The sequence below is a fragment of the Staurois parvus genome, unplaced genomic scaffold (assembly GCF_062004578.1).
Source record: "Staurois parvus isolate SC_StPar_1 unplaced genomic scaffold, SC_StPar_1.0 ptg000052l, whole genome shotgun sequence".
NCBI lineage: Eukaryota > Metazoa > Chordata > Amphibia > Anura > Ranidae > Staurois > Staurois parvus.
Window position 1 is genome coordinate 343,079 of NW_028317848.1, and position 17,966 is coordinate 361,044.

The following is a 17,966-nucleotide window of genomic DNA, read 5'->3' on the forward strand; positions in this document are numbered from 1 at the left end:
TGTTGAGTCACACATTTTTAAACTGTGTGAATGTCACTAAGAAAGTAAACCAACTCTATAGTTGTTAGAGAGAAAAGTCCATTTCAGCCATTGTTATCCATGGAAACTAAACAGTACACAACAGCCTAATTATGTTCTTTGTAATTTGTTTTACCTAAAAATCTACTTTTAGTTTTACTGGCAAGTTTTTACATTTATAGTGACATGTCAGTTTCAATGACCTGCCATAAAGTTTGATGTGTACATTTTTGTGATTTGATGTGAATTGTAATTACTGTGTAGGAGAGGCCTATTGAACCTTTAGGGCCTTGGACAACCCCCAAGGTCTAAATCTGGCCCTGCTCCCACACATTTCAGCATTATGGTTTGGAGTAACATTAGGTAGAAAGACAATAAAAGTTGAAAAAGCCAAGTAAAAAAAAAATGTTCCTCAATTTTCTGACAAAAGAGATAAAAAGAGAAACAGCAGCAATCAGCTAAGAAACAGCTAGAAAGGCCAAAAGGGGTTTTCCACGACCAGAATGGTGGGGTACTTCACAACATCTGTATAAACAATGAACTGTTCAGCAAAATGTTTGAAAAACATCAAAAACAAAACATTTTAGTTTTAGATTGCTGGAAAAATTTTACAGCCTCTGTTAGGTATTGTATCTACAACCATGTCCCTATTAGACTCCATGTAAACAAGCCTACTCTGACCGACAGCTGTGGGAAAATGCAAATTGCTGCAATATCGCAGTACCACGGTTTCCACGTTTTGCGTTTTCCTACGGATGGCAGTCAAAGCGTTCCTATCCTGAACACAATTCTTTCACGTTCAGGAGAGAGAGGTTTAACCTCACCTAAACGCAGCAGCTCCTAAACTCTGCTAAAAACCTATGTGTACATGGACAATTAGGCTTTAATGGAGTTGAGTTTAGGAGCTTTGGCAAAAAAATGCCAAAAGCTCCTAAACTTGAGTTTAGGAACTGCTCGTGTACATGAAGCCTATAGGGAGACCTGCTCCTCACTCTGACTCAGTACAGGATGTGATTGGAAATCTCCTCAAAGGGGATGCAAACACATTTTTAGTAAAGTTAAAGGATATCAACTTCTGACTAGCTTCTTGCACTGGTATCAAAGGCACAGGACATAAGGAAAAATCTCTGCAATGTGGTCACAGGCCGAAAGGTAAGACTATTCACCTAGATGTAGACTTTAAAAAGGTTTAGTGACAGTCTATACACCAAAATACACAGCCCTGGAGTTAGTAGCCATCATAATTCTTGAAATGGCAAGCATTCAATGGTCAACACAAACATGACCATGCTGAACAAAGGGACTGTTCCCTGAAGAAACTCTACCGACAAAACATGCTGAGAGGGGCCACGTCCATCAAAATATTTCCGCTATTTCAACTGCATGGCCACATTGGATGACAGACCATGGCACCAATGGAGAGTGTATGGGCTGATTCCTTTACAAATGCATTAGAGGGCAGAATCTGGATTGTTTACATTTTAAGAATAAAGTGGTGTTACACTATGATTGGAATTTCCCAGTAGTCATTTTGTGGTGCCGTGGAGAGTGCTGGCTTTTATTATGACATCCTATAAAGAAGGAGGCATAGGAGGGATCCTGGTGGAACTGGAGTATATGTCAAAAAGCACTTAAGATCTTCTTACAATAAGGGGTCACATGTAATCAAGTGAGTGTGGCTCACAAGGGGTTGTGTGGAGTGGCACTTGGAACTCATAATCACTGGACTTTCTGTAAGACACTTTTTAGTGGAGTGATTTATATGTCACTGTATATAAACTGTGGCACAGCAAATGGACACTTTCGTAGAAGCACTTGAGATCAATTTTTATGCTTTATATACTTTTATGAATTGTGCCACAATTAATAGACACACATAGAAGTATTGTATTTATTTATGTATCTTCATGGCAGGAGATTTACAATGCACAATATGGAATGTGAGATAGAACGTATATTTATTTATTTATGTACGTGTGGAGCCCTCACTAATGCTAGTGTAGGTAAATTTAGTTTGGCTCCCCTGTAGGCAGAGAAACATGGGTTAAATTTGTTTAGGAGGCTGTGCAGTGTTTCAAAAGCTGTGGCTCTATTACCTCTCCCTGTCTTCCGGAACTCCTTGGATAAAACTTACTGAGTGGAGGGACAGAGGCTGCAGTTTGAATATTTATGAAGTTTCTACCAAACCCTGGGGAGGCAGGACACAGAAGGTGGAGAAACAACCCATAAATACTCAGGAGCCTGGAAGTCTGAAAGCAGAGATCAGAACAAGTTGTCTGGAAAGGACAACATGTGGTGGGGGCTCTGCCCCTGGGGCACTAGAAAGAGACAGAGAAGTGGGAAGTTCAAGTCTTCATTCAGTCCAGTCTCAACTAGGCTTAGCTGCAGACTCCAAGCAAAGCCAGTATAGCCTGTTCAGCAGAAAGGCAAGGACAGCAGCCACTCTGAATCTTGGGAACCACCAAGAGGGAGAATGAGTGAGTACAATCCAGCCCTACACCCAAAGACAAGCAAGGACAGTGAAGCGCAATACTTCACATGTCTGGAGCCTAGGGGACAGCTTACGTGCAGAGTAAGTCAGCCAGGAGCACCCCACTATATCTCTTGTGCAGGGGAACTGCTAATCTTCTCTGTATTGTTCCAATTTTAGTATACATCCTGCCGAAGCAAGGAAACCCCGACATATCTCTACTTTGGGCCTTTTGGTGTACTACCACTCCCACTGTTATAGCTCAGTTCTATAGCTTGGATTAGAGTAGCCAGAGACATTAGCAGGTCCTCATTTGCTGTTTGGCATGTACAGTTCTTCAAGTTCTGGATATCCCATGTAGCCCAATCCCTATCCAAGTTCATTGTTCTCAAAATAAAGCTAAAACAAAACCCCTAGACTGTTTTCTGGAGCCATTTGAAGTGTGTGGAAAATTCCTGTTACCTGGCTGTGGGTGCTATGTGGGAAACAGGCCAAAATCCAGCAGCTCTTTTGGGGGTAGCGCTACATATTTATATAATAATCTGGAGCACTGCACCTTTTGTGAACTAATATACTAACCTCAAAATCTGCCATTGCATGTGATACCTAACCTTCTACCCAGACTGATGATACTGCCATCCATGGGTGGTACTAATGTTCCTCCATAGAGTGGTGTCACCCAAAGACAGTAAGTGTGTTGCATCCAAGCCTCACAATCACCAAGCACAATGCAAAGCGTCGGTTACAGTGGTGTAAAGCATGCCGCCACTGGACTCTAGAGCAGTGGAGATGTGTTCTCTGGAGTGATGAATCACTATCTAGCAATCCAATGGACATTTGTGGGTTTGGCAGTTGCCAGGAGAAAGGTACTTGCCTGACTGCATTTTGCCAAGTGTAAAGTTTGGTGGATGGGGGGGGGGGGGGGTGATGGTGTGGGGTTGTTTTCCAGCAGTTGGGCTTGGCCCCTTAGTTCCAGTGAAGGAAACTCTTAAGGCGTCAGCATACCAAGACATTTTGGACAATTGCATACTCCCAAATTTGTGGAAACTGCTTGGGGCTGGCCCCTTCCTGTTCCAACATGCACAAAGCAAGGTCCGTAAAGACATGGATGAGCGAGTTTGGGGTGGAGGAACTTGACTGGCCTGCACAGAGTCCTGACCTCAACCGGTTAGAAAACCTTTGGGATGAATTAGAGCGTAGACTATGAGCCAGGCCTTCTCGTCCGACATCCATGCCTGACCTCACAAATGCGCTTCTGGAAGAATGGTCAAACATTCCCATAAACACACTCCTAAACCTTTTGGACAGCCTTCCCAGAAGAGTTAAAGCTGTTATAGCGACAAAGGATGGGCTGCCAACTCAATACTGAACCCTACAGACTAAGACTGGGATGCCATTAAAGTTCATTGCATATAAAACCAGGCGTCCCAATACTTTTAGCAATATAGTATATACAGGCATTGTACAACACATTTTAATGGGCTTACATGTTCTATAATAATGTGTTTTAAAATACCAACATAGCAGCGTGCAGTTTCCAATGTGTTTCTTTTTTATTTGATTTGCAATGCATATTCATTACATGCATATTCTGAATGTATTTCCCATGGGGAAAGAGCTTCCAGGGAAGAGCTATGCCTATAGAAAATATGTAGTAGTTTTCACACGATTTACAATCAACCCCTATGGAGGATGTGCTTTTTTGGAAACTGTAGAAGAGGGAAATGCATTGGGAGTAACTGTACTACTGAAAACACATTTCTCCATGCATGTTTAAAGCAAACCTGTGCTTTGCCTGTACAGGGGAACCCAGAGTCCTGTGTAAACTAGGACTGGTGTAGCTCATAGAAAGCTTCCTTTTCACTCCCAGTGACTGAACGGAGCAGAGAGGGAGGAAAAGGAAGGTAAGTATGTGCCTCTGTAGAGATCTGCATAAAAATGAACTTGCTCTTTTGCCCTGAATGGTTAACCTGTTGACGCTTGCATAACATGCGATAGTAAAAGGGTAAGCTTTAATGTCCACACATCGCACATGTGTGTCACTGGGTGGCCAATGTTTCCCTGCGCTTACTGTGTAATCCCAGCACAGAGACCAATCTGTCAAAGACAGTTCTCAGTCCCCACTGACAATCAGTAGCCAGCGGGATTGGCTCCCGATTATGTGACCACTCTGACAACCAATCTTATTGGTCACATGATCACCAATCCTTCTCGCTCCTTGGGCAGTCAGAACCTTTTACAAGGAGTCATGGTCTTCAGGAAAGGGTTAAAGCACAGATTGGTTTACATGTTACAAAAAGGAGGAATAATCCACATAGGTCATGACAACAAGGACCTGGAGGCTTCTATTCAAATATGCTTAAACATTCTGCAACATAATGTACCTGAATACACATCCTCCACACAGCCGTGGTTAACTTGCTGTCTCTCTGAAATGGAAGTGACACTAGACTTCACCCCTTGTTCCATGAACAGGACCTAGCCCATTGTAGATGAGTGGGGAGAACTCTACCCACACTGGTGTCAATTCCCAAAACCTACAATGGAGCAGAATCTTGGCCATTTTTCCCCCAAGAGCCCCAGCGTACTACTTCCTACAAAGCCCTCTCCCTTACCTACAAAATGACCCCTTTCACCTTCCCTTGTACCCCTTGTAACAGCGTATACCAAGAGATGGACGCGGTTCAACCATTTTGGCTTCAACCTCCATTTTGGCAAAGGGGTTAACGATCCTGACAAACATATTTCTCCTTCATTCTTCCCCCCCTCCCTCTCTGAGAGGCCCAGCGACATTTGGCCAGTATATGTGTGAGTTAGGAATGTCACAGGAGGGTCATAGGAGCTATAAAGCCCCCCAAGGGAGCTGGGGCCTAGCTGTGGGAAGAACCTGTAAAATGTAACACCTCGTATAAGATAAGGCAAGCTTTCCCAGGAGTTGAAAGAGATTCCAACCTAATAAACCTAACTCAGGGTATGTGACAGAATCAGATAACCACTTTTCAAAATCCCTTTTTCCCCTATGTCTCATATCTTGGAATATGAGAGACTTACATAAAAACCGGACATATCATCAGATTGGCCACGAGAAGGTGAACAGTTTGGTAGGTCCCTCGCATGGAATCGAATACATAGGAAAGCCGAAAAATAGATCTTGTGAACCGTTCAGTGTATAATTTCATAATTCATATCTAATCAATCCTCCGACATGTCTGCGTAATAATCTACCCATGGGTGGAATGTCACTTGTGCATAGGAAAAGTTATGGGCCAAAATATGAGTTATGGGAGATTCTGGCTCTAGTTGAGGCATCCGCCCCTACCTACACGCCCTAAACGGGGTATTGGTCCTTGACTTCAGAGACACCCCCTGCTGGGGACTACAAAATAGGCTGTCAGGCCTAAGAGTGTAAGTTGAAGACGTCTCCCATTTTAACATCACTACCACCTGGGGAGACCCGTGTCCTTTTGCTCTGAAACTTGGATTTGCTAACCCAGGACTTTGGCAAGTACCTTAACCCTTTCACCTCTCTCTGATATCTCTTTGCTGTGCTGTTGATCTCTGTATGCTTTTATATATATATATATATATATATATATATATATATCTATATATATCTTACTTACCTCTTTTCTGTAAATATTTATATTGCACCCGTTTGACCTTTTCGTAATAAATCTTTCCTTCTGAAAGTGTTGAACTGTTTCTATAGCGCTTTATTGCAATTTACGAATTCCTGCCTCTAAAGAGAACGCTACTGTGTTTAACCCTCTGTATAACCGTGGTATATAGACGATTACCTCAACCATTATAGTGTTATAACTGATATCGCCGAGTTTCCTTTCTCTGTACAAAAAGGAGGTGGTGGCAGTGTGAAGAGTTAATTGCGTAATTAACCTGACCCAGTAACAATCGCTCAGGCTGCCCGTACATCAATTGTGGTCCAATTAGCTGGAAAATCGTTGTGCAGGGTGCAGCTGAGTGTGGCATTGTTACGCACGTGAAATCGCGGTTTTAGATCGGCTAGTCCTTCGGTCACGAGTTTGGTGAGAAGGTCTGGGGTCTGACGCCGCGATCTCAACACTCTACTCAACTCTTTTAAACCTTAAATAATCCAAGCTATGGACTACAAGTTGGCATTTGATACATTTACCATACAGTAGGCGAAAATAATTGAATTCATGTTACTTTACCCAGCAGACTGATACCCAGGCGAGACAAGCCCTGTTTTAAGCCTTCTCCCAGACTATCCGGCAGCTGTCTTCTCCATTCCTCCTGCCTGTTGTAATGTTCCTCATCAAGGGACAAGCGGTCCATGTTCCGAGCCAAGCTGGTGGCCAGGTTAGTGAGAGAGGTGAGTGTACCTAAATACAAGAGAGCTCCAGTCACATAACACAGTCTTTGCATGCAAAAATGTACAGCAGGATGTATCAGGACTTATTTAATAAATAAAATGCTGTGTATAATGTAAGCTAATCAAAAGCATTTTGTTCTGAGCTTAAAAGAAACAGTGGTACAAAAGTCATTGTGTGATATCCTTTAACATGCACCTTTACTCGAATATTAAAAACGTGTGCAAGGTCTGGGTAGACAATACCCCCATTTTATGCCAATAAGAGCAACCACTGTGAATGATCTGAGCACCACATGTCAGAATCAGCCTGTGAAGAAGTTTGTTAATTCATTTTTACAATGGAATGATTGCTGTCACACAAAGAGATTTTCCAACACACTATAAAATCTTATTGCAACTGACAGTCAATTGTTCCCTTTCTGTGAAGGAAAAGAAATTAAAGCAGTACTGAACTCTGGAGGCCATGCCCATAAAAGGGAACCACCAAAAAAGGCAAGTAAAGGGCAAAGAACTAGTCAGCAGTATTGCCTGTGGTCTCCATGCAGCTGGTCTTTTATCATCACTGACATACCATGCCTTGTGCTGAGACGGTCATCTTGGTAGAGGTAGGGTTTGCTTCCTCATGTTGGAGCCTCCAGCAACAAGAACAGTGAGGAGCACAGCAGTGAAATCACCACCTCTTACTCCAAATCTCCAGAGACTGGCAGTCAGAGGCAGCAGTGCCTTTGATCTCACACTGCAGATATACAGTTATGAGGCTATAGGCACGGGAGCACATAGGGAATGTCACATACCAGGAAGAGCACTGCAATTTTCAGGAGGAATTCCTAACAACAGGTACATTTTTCAGAGTACTAGTAAGACACAAATAACATTTCCAAATGTTCCCAATAATATAACAACAATTCACTTTTTGAGTTCAATTTCTACTTTAAGCTTTGCCATGTGTGCAGCACATCCATACATTAGCTTTTCCAAATTAAGCAATGTTTCGATTGATCAGCAATGTTTTTGTCTTGCTAAAAATACAGGGAAGAACACAGGGACAACTCTACCTCAACTGCGGACCCACCAATATACAGGATTCACAGTATGTACAGATTGGAAGGGAGTGACAATGAGTGGTAACTTGAAAAACCTCAGTATTTGAGTGAAACTTTTGTCTTTTAATAGCCAAGAAGCTCGGGGTGAACTTTGGTTAATTCTCAGCTAAAATAATAAATCACATTGAAAATGAAACTCCTAGGAAAAAAGACTATTGATAGCTGTTTTTGACCTTGTAGAGAAAAATAAACTTTTTAAAAAAGCACCCTGTAAAAGTTGATTAATTATACTTACCTGTCCTGCCAACCATGCCTCTGATTTTCCCTCTCTTGCAGAGCTACTCTGACAAAACAATCTTTAGCATCCAACACTTCTGGGTGTGTTCAATATCTGCATTCCCTGCACTGGGGTTTCCCCCACAAGTCACTATATCACTAATAATTTTTCCCAGTCCCACTGCCTCTGCTTCCAGTCTTTGCTCTCTTACAGAGTTTCACTATAGAATCTTCAGCATACGACACTTCTGGATGTGTCCTTCCCTGCTGAGATGGACAAACTAAAATTTTTTTCTGGCTTGATATTGTTTTTTATATAGTTTCCTGTACAGCAGTCCTCAGAATGGAAGACAGAGGGGTCTAATGCTTTGCACAATGCTGCCAGTCTAACACCAGGTGCTTGTTTACAGGAAAAAAGAGTACAGAGATGATGTCATCATTGTGCTGCTCCGTTACTGTCCTTGACAGCAGAGTGAGGAGAGGTATTTATGTATATGGACAGAAGTCTTCTTGAAAATGGTGAATGGAGAGAAATCTTGTTTGTAACACTAATAATGCAATAGCTTGTGGCATATCCTTGTGGCTGGTTGTTTAGCCAGTTCTTGCCACATTTTCCACGATAAAAGGTCCGAAACCTAAATGTCACCAACTCTGCAGTTCTCATTCCGCATCCTTCAGTCCTCATCAGAAAATACCAATATACACACGAGAGAGGCCCCTCTGCTTCTGATGATTCCAGGCCTAGTCTAGGGGAGGGTTCTGCTGTATTAGCAGGCCCGCATGACACTGAGGTCCCAGGTTGCTACCACCAGACAGGTTGACTCCTAAACTAGGCCTCCAACCATTTCCAGGCTGGAAATTGTTTCATTGTCTCTGGTTTCGAGATATGGGCTTACTCTCATTTCCTATAGGAATAAGCAGAGCCTCTGTCAGACTCCAACTGGAAGTTTATCTTTACTTATTGGAAAGTTGCACTTAATAGTCCAATATTCAGAGCAGTACAAAGTTCAATATTACCTTGTTTAAATTTTACTCCATCTTTTGCGGATGTCCATGCCAGATCCACTGGCTACACCAGAGTTCCTCTGAGTGCCTCTTCTCTAGTCTCTGTTTGGCTATTCTAGCAAGCTGCACTTGGAAGAATAACTTTCAGATGCACCTGAGATTAGGTCCAACGGCTCAATAAGGACATGGAAGAACTGACCAGCTTACATTGTAAACCATCCTCTCCAAGGGGTACTGCTAAGTGGTCTTAACCTCACCATAGTATTTCTTGGTGCTTGAAAGTTAAGTGTATAGGACTGTGTACAAAGGGACCCCCCAGTCAGCTCAACCAGATCAATAGGCCAGAACTTTGTGCATAATAATATAATTATAAAATCTGCAAGTTTTAAAAACTATAATATCTCTGTCATACAGAGACTTTGCACATTAAGCCCCTCGTTTGCACTGATGTGACTTGTCATGTGATTTGATCGTTCAAATTGCATGACAAATCACATGCAATGATTGGCAATGGAACTGTTCTAACTTTGTCAGAGTCACACTGATTAGAAAAGGAGTTCCTGCACTACTTTTCACGATATGAGGTTTGCCTTGCATAGCAATCTGTGCTTTAAGTCACACAGATGTCTATGAAGTCGGACCCGAAGTCGCACAATTCCAAAGATGGATCCAGTGTGAACCAGGGCTAACACACAAAAATCTGTCCAGAGAACAAAACATACTGAATTTTATGACTAAAGAAATCCTTATTAAATTTACTGTCAATGCCAACCAATCAGATTTCAGCACAATGCAAAAAAGACGAATTTGATTGGCTGTAGTGGACAGCAAAACATCAACTTTATGCTTTATACATTTGTGTCAGTATCCTGGAAATACTAACCTTCACTTCCATTATTTCACCATTCGATGTCAGTGTTTCTGTACAATACTGTCGGCATTATGCAGAGAACGCAAGTTAGGCTGGGACTGTTACACACTCATTGTAAAGCAGACTCAGGCAGCCTGGGGTAAGATTTCTAACAGCTTGCAGGAATACTGAAATGTCTGTAATGTTTTCACATTCATCACGTGCAGAAGGATCTACAGGACGCATCACGTTACTCCTGAGGGGGGTGTCAGCCTCAAGATTGCTTTTGGAAGACTCCCATAGAAGATGGATATAAGATGTTTATTAAAGAATAGACTGTGGCTGTGTGTAACATATACCCAGAGAAGCTTAACTTATAAGCATTATTAAAAGACACAATGTTACTGTACTGGAATGCGGGGGATTCTCCCGATATATGAGAACACATAAATAATAATAATAGTAGAGACGTGATTTATTTATTATTTCTATTACCTGCAGACTAAAGGAAATAAAATCTCAGCTCTGGTAAATTCTAGTAATAATTTAGCATGATGGAATGGATTAGGAGGGTTGGGCAAGAGGACATGTGATTATATATACATGGATTATCAGCTAAATGAAGGCAGGCTAGGAGTGTATTTAAGGGGAACTAGTCAGGTCAGAAAGATGGGCACTGCGATTGCTAACATCTTTGGAACATGCAATGTTCAGACTTCAGGTGAATGTCTGCGAGCTTTGCTGCTATCATATGCAGTGACAAGAAGCTTAGAAACCCCTATTAATAGTCACCTCTGTTAAAAGGATACCAAACCTAAAGAGACTTTATCATCACTTTAAAAGATACGTTCACCTTTGGGAATATGTTACATGTTCTACCTGTTTTTAGGGTGGAACATATAACATGTTCCCACTGCTGCAACCTCTCCCCAATCCGTTGCCTCTAGTGACAGCGAGCCAGGGATCATCTCCATGAACTCTCTGTCACAATTATAAATAAAAAACCCCCCAAAAAACAGTAATGCAGGGCTCGGCCTTAGTGGCCATGCGGCTGACAGCTTGTAGTTTTCAATGAGCTATCAGAGCACTGGTGAGAGCTCTAGGGTAGTTCATTGATGGTTCCTGTCATTGTGTAACTACCTGCCCATACAAGATATGAATAGAAAGCTTATACTGACAGTCTGCAGGAGCCTGAGATTGCACCCATGATCAGCTGATCGAGGGTACAATGCTTTACAGGCTCCTAATTAAAAAAAATGCATTTTTTATACTTGCAATAAGATGTACAGTTATTATAATTTTTTTTTTAAGGGTGAACTTATCCTTTAACTCATAAGGTCACCTGGAAAGGAAGCATTGATACACTTACCTTTCCAGCTGCCCATATACTGACAAGCTACACTGGCAGGTGGAAATTATGGGCACTGACGGGTATACACTGATAATCAGGGCACTGATGGTCAGTGTACATGCCCCCTCTGAGGAATGCGGCTTACCGACTCTCCTCACGAGCTGTCAGTGTAAGGAGAGGACTGCCGATAACTGGCATTTCCTATTTACATGCGATCGGCTGTGATTGGACACAGCTGATCACATGATAGAGCTGACGTCATCAGCTCTTTACTATGATCAGTGATCCACTGTGTCCCAGGGACAAAGTGCACCAATGATCGCTGCATGCCCCCGGGAGCGTGCATGCTCAGCTCGAGTGGGAGGATGTCAGATGACATCCTTCCAGAGCGAGAGAACTGCCGCCCGTCCATCATTTCCTTACTGTATATGGGAGGCAGTTATATTAGCTAACATCCATTACAACTAACATAAAGAAAAGAAAAAAACCCTTTCCAGCAGATGGAGTGCTAAATATGTGCTCTCTCTTGTCTCCCCAGCAGACAAAACACAGAGCGTGTCAGATAGACAGCAAAATATTCCAGTAAATTAATTTGTTTATAAAATAAAAATATAAATAATAAACTGACGTTCTAGAATATAGGCTCCAACAGGGACCGATGCTTGTAGTTCTATGCTCTCTATAAAGCACCATGAAATACAGTGCTACTTTGAAAAGTAAGATTTTAATCAATATCTCAATGAACACAATAACAATTTCCAAAATGTTGGCAAAAGTGAGTTTTATAGAACATTTGTTTAGCTCATTACATGAAAGTAAGGATAATAATATAACTTAGATTACAAAGTCTTCAGTTTTACTCAAATTACTGTAGTTGATGCAAAAATGAATACACCCCACAACAAAAACTAATCAATATAGTATTTTGTATGACCTCCATGATTGGTAAGGACAGCACCAAATCTTCTAGGCATGGAATGAACAAGTAGGCAACATCTATCTATTTCCGTTCTTCAAGAACGACCTCTTTTAGAGCCTGGATGCTGGATGGAGAGTGATGCTCAACTTACCTCTTCAGAATTCCCCATAGGAGTTCGATTGAGTTCAGAACGGGAGACATACTTGGCCACTGAATCACTTTCACCCTGTTCTTCAGAAATGCAACAGTGGCCATAGATGTGTGTTTTGGATCATTGTCGTGTTGGAAAAGTGCACAACAACCAAGGGAATGGAGTGATGGTAGCATCTTCTCTTTCAAAATAGAGCAGTACATCTGTGAATTCATGATACCATTAATGAAATGCAGCTCCCTGACACCAGCAGCACTCATGCAGCCCCACAGAAGGACACTGTCACCACCATGTTTCATCGTAGGCACCATGCATTTTCTTTGTACTCCTCACCTTTGCGCCGCCATACAGTTTTGAATCAATCAGTTCTATAAACATTTATCTTGGTCTCATCCCTCCAGAGTAGAGTCCCAGTAGTCTTCTTCTATTTCAGAATGGGCACTGGCAAAACATGGGCTTTAGGAGAGGCTTCCTTCGTGAACCACACCTATGCATGCCATTCCTCTGCAGTGTGCACTGCATTGTGTCACGGGAAACAATTACCGTAGTTTGGCTTTCTAGTTCTTTAGCTAACTGCAGTGAACTTGCATGGCAATTTTCTTCAACCCTTCTCAGAAGACGCTCCTATCGAGGTGTTAACTTCTGTTGACAGCCTGGATGTGTCTGTGAGATGGTTGCAGTTCCATCTTTGTAAATTTTTTTTATTACTTTTGCAACAATATTCTGACTGATAAGTAAAGCTTTGCCGGTCTTCTGGTAGCCTTCACCTCTCTTGTGTAAATAAATTATTTTCTTTCTCAGAGCTTGTGACATTTCTCTCCCATGTGGTGCCATTGCTGACAGCATGAAATGGGAAGGGACTTTCTTTGTTAAATGTCACCCTTTTATAATCAACTGTCTGTCTGCTGGACACCTGTTTAATGAATAATTAGACTCACCTGTAGCTGAATTCTTGTTAATTAAGATTTTATTGTCTAAAAGTTAGCTTTGCACGAAGACTTTCATTGGGTTGTATTAACCTCTTGCTGCCCAGCCACTGTATTAAAATGGCGGAAGGGCGGCACAGCTGCGCAAAAGCACGTTTTTAAACGTGCTCTGCGCTCCGGAGGTTTTTGCAGGCGGGGGGGGGGGCGCGCGCGCGCCCCCGCCGACCTGCGGCTGTTACCATTTGATCCCTGAGGGATCAATCATTCGGTTTCAGCCAGTGATATCCGGCTGAAATCGGATGATCGATCCCAGTCCTATCCTGTCCTGTGTTGACAGTTACACAGGACAGGATATGACGTCATTCTTCTTTGCCTGGGCACATTCCATCCCAGAGAGAGAAGAAGATACAGTAAACGTGAGTAAAACACTACACATTTACAGTTAGAACACACCTAGGTCACATTTAACCCCCTGTAACCCACTGTATCACTGTCACTGGCGACTTCCAATAGTGTTAGCGCCCCTCCCAGATAGCGCCAGTTTGCCCGCTAGTACACCAGTAATCCCATTTAACCCCTTGATCGCCCCCCCAGTTAACCCCTTCACTGCCCTGTCACCAGTGTCATTGATTACAGTGAACAGATTTTTACTGATCACTGTATTAGTGTCACTGGCGACTTCCGATAGTGTTAGCGTCAGTTAGCGCCCCTCCCAGATAGAGCCAGTTTGCCCGCTAGTACACCAGTAATCCCATTTAACCCCTTGATCGCCCCCCCCAGTTAACCCCTTCACTGCCCTGTCACCAGTGTCATTGATTACAGTGAACAGATTTTTACTGATCACTGTATCAGTGTCACTGGCGACTTCCAATAGTGTTAGCGCCCCTCCCAGATAGCGCCAGTTTGCCCGCTAGTACACCAATAATCCCATTTAACCCCTTGATCGCCCCCCCAGTTAACCCCTTCACTGCCCTGTCACCAGTGTCATTGATTACAGTGAACAGATTTTTACTGATCACTGTATTAGTGTCACTGGCGACTTCCGATAGTGTTAGCGTCAGTTAGCGCCCCTCCCAGATAGCGCCAGTTTGCCCGCTAGTACACCAGTAATCCCATTTAACCCCTTGATCGCCCCCCCCCAGTTAACCCCTTCACTGCCCTGTCACCAGTGTCATTGATTACAGAGAACAGATTTTTACTGATTACTGTATTAGTGTCACTGGTGACGTCCGATAGTGTTAGCGTCAGTTAGCGCCCCTCCCAGATAGCGTCAGATTGCCGCTAGTACACCATTAATCACATTTGACCGCTTGATTGCCAGGAACATGCTCACTTGCACGCTAAACCTCCATTGCTAGTATAGGGTCTGATAGGATCAATATCTTTTGTTACCAAAAACATGTAGCAGAATACATTTTGGCTTAAATTTATGACTAACTTTGAGTTTACGATATATTTTTTATAGCTGAAAGTAGAAAATATTGTTTTTTTTCAAAATTTTCGTGGTTTTTTTTGTTTATAAAATATAAAAAGCGCACAGGTGAGGAAATACCACCAAAAGAAATCTCTATTTGTGTGAAAAAAAAGGACGTAAATTTCATTTGGGTACAGCATTGCATGACCACGCAATTATCAGTTGAATTAGTGCAGCGCCAAACAGCAATAAAAGGCCTGGTCATTAAGGGGAGTAAATCCTCAGGAGTTCAAGTGGTTAATTTTTGCAACTTGGTCTTGAATGAAGTTGTTAGGAAAAATACTTTTTTGTGTGTGCATATTAATAAATCTTGCTTGCAATCAATGGACCACATTTGTGGGAGTATTTTGTAGTGTCCCATGGAAAATGTTGATTCCAAAAGTAGAGTAAAGGTTTTCTGACAAATCTGTTGGGGTGTACTCATTTATGCTGAGTACTGTATACTGGCATTATATGGATGCAACTCAAGTAGGACTTCCAATAACTTTAAAAGTCTGCATAAATACATTTTTAACAGGGTCACAGTATACACAAACAGTATTTGTTTTCAGGAAAGCTCTACTTTTATTACCTAAAAGTCATCCTTTAGCTCCAGTCAGTGAATTTGCCTAGGCCAAAATCAGGGCTGGATCTAGGGGGGTGCTGGGTTGGGCCCCACCCCCCCCAGGTCCCTGAGAGTTCATGAGTCAGTCTGATACAGATAGTTGATGTAGGGAGGGACTCTGATAAGGACACCTGATTTAAGGGGGCACTCTGATGGGGATAACTGGTCATATGTAAGGGTACACTCTGATGGAGACACCTGATGTAAGGCGGCACTCTGATGGGGATAACTGATCATACATAAGGGGGACTCTGATGGGGACCCTGATGTAAGGAGGCACTCTGATGGGGACCCCGATGTAAGAGGGAACTCTAATGGAGACACCTGATGGAAGGGGGTACTCTAATGGGGACCTTGATGTAAGGGGGCACTGTAATGAGGACCTAGATTTAAAGGGGCACTCTTATGGGGATATCTGATGTAAGGGGATACTCTGATGGGGGCACCTGATGTATGGGGGCACTCTGATGGGGGCATCTGATGTAAGGGGCAAACTGATGGGAACCTGATATAAAGGGTGACTGATCATATGTAAGGAGGACACACTGATGGGGACCCTGATGTAAGGAGGACACACTGATGGGGACCTGGATATAAGGTGGTACAGGTTCTGTTTAATCATCCTATTCTAATGATAGCCAAATCCATACTAGTGTTTCCCAGGATATGACACTGTGACAGACTGTCAGTGACTCAAACACAGTATTGACATTCTGCCACCGGACTTTATTTACTGCACCCCCATATCAGATAGGCTAGATTTGGACCAGGCTGAAATGAGGCATGTCAGATGTAATACTACAATAATTCTTATGTACCTTTAGAAATGTGCTTGACAAAGGATGTGGTTCCTCTGGAAACTCCACTCACAAAGGCTCCAGGTCCACGGGTGAGGCCTTCATAGGGGAGGCGGAAGAAGTCAGCTATGCCATTCCCAATACTTCTCACCAGGCTGGCTGGGCTTCCTAGAATTTCCAAAGATCCAACGACCCAACCTAAAGACAGAAGAAGATTCTTATTCTTGTAAACAGAGTATGTGCTACTGCTAAAGCAAATATTTGATTTGTACTTGTAGGACCATTCATGGCAGAATTAGCACCAAGAAACCTCACTGTGCCCACACACATAACTTATTGCTGTCTTTACTACTGAACTGCAAGAGTCCTGACCCTCCAACACTAGCACAAGTATCTCAACTGCTCAGTATGGATCCAACCAAACTTAAAATAATTTACACTGGGCTTAATACTAGTTCTTTCTTTTCATATGGAGCATTTTTGTACAGACCTTTAGGAGCGTTTGGCGTTTCTTTTTCTGCCAGAAAACCCCTCTCAAAAACACAACCCAGAAGGGTTTTTTCTGCCTATAAACACTGAGCTTAAAGTATGCCTCTAAATGTCCTAATATGTATGGACACATAGGGTAACTATGAGCTGCTTATACAGGCAAAACGTTAAACTCCTGTAGAAGCAGCGATTTTTAAGTCCAGTGTGAACAAACCCTTAAATTGCATAAGATCTGGAATTTGTGGATAGAGTCCCTTGCAGTGCATTGTTCAGATGTACCTATTTAAATATGTATTTTTTTGGCGTTGTCCCAATATTTATGGACCTGACTGTAGGTCAGCAAAAGGAAGCATCAACACAATTCTAACATTTTTGGCTCTATACACCACCACAATGGATTTGAAATGAACAAGATGTGCTTTAACTGCAGACGGTCGGCTTTAATTTGAGGGTATTTACATCCAAATCAGGTGAACGGTGTAGGAATTACAACAGTTTGCATATGTGCCTCCCACTTGTTAAGGGACCAAAAGTAATGGGACAATTGGCTTCTCAGCTGTTCCATGGCCAGGTGTGTGTTATTCCCTCATTATCCCAATTACAATGAGCAGATAAAAGGTCCAGAGTTCATTTCAAGTGTGCTACTTGCATTTGGAATCTGTTGCTGTCAACTCTCAAGATGAGATCCACAGAGCTGTCACTATCAGTGAAGCAAGCCATCATTAGGCTGAAAAAACAAAACAAACTCATCAGAGAGATAGCAAAAACATTAGGCGTGGCCAAAACAACTGTTTGGAACATTCTTAAAAAGAAGGAACGCACCGGAGAGCTCAGCAACACCAAAAGACCCGGAAGACCACGGAAAACAACTGTGGTGGATGATCGAAGAATTATTTCCCTGGTGAAGAAAACACCCTTCACAACAGTTGTCCAGATCAAGAACACTCTCCAGGAGGTAGGTGTATGTGTGTCAAAGTCAACAATCAAGAGAAGACTTCACCAGAGTGAATACAGAGGGTTCACCACAAGATGTAAACCATTGGTGAGCCTCAAAAACAGGAAGGCCAGATTAGAGTTTGCCAAACGACATCTAAAAAAGCCTTCACAGTTCTGGAACAACATCCTATGGACAGATGAGCCCAAGATCAACTTGTACCAGAGTGATGGGAAGAGAAGAGTATGGAGAAGGAAAGGAACTGCTCATGATCCTAAACATACCGCCTCATCAGTGAAGCATGGTGG

At 42.5% G+C, this 17,966-nt stretch overlaps 1 protein-coding gene and 1 pseudogene across 1 annotated transcript in view; both read right to left on the reverse strand.

Moving 5' to 3' along the window:
- VPS13B (vacuolar protein sorting 13 homolog B) overlaps nt 1-17,966 on the reverse strand; it is a 1,305,797-nt gene that overhangs the window by 29,988 nt on the left and 1,257,843 nt on the right. Inside the window, exons 57-58 of the mRNA XM_089666424.1 lie at nt 16,257-16,433; nt 6,679-6,849 (exon numbers count right to left, since the gene is read on the reverse strand). Of these exons, the coding sequence (XP_089522550.1) occupies nt 6,679-6,849; nt 16,257-16,433 (348 nt within the window). The remainder of the gene's footprint in view (nt 1-6,678; nt 6,850-16,256; nt 16,434-17,966) is intronic.
- LOC149470112 (U6 spliceosomal RNA) lies at nt 2,622-2,692 on the reverse strand (annotated as a pseudogene).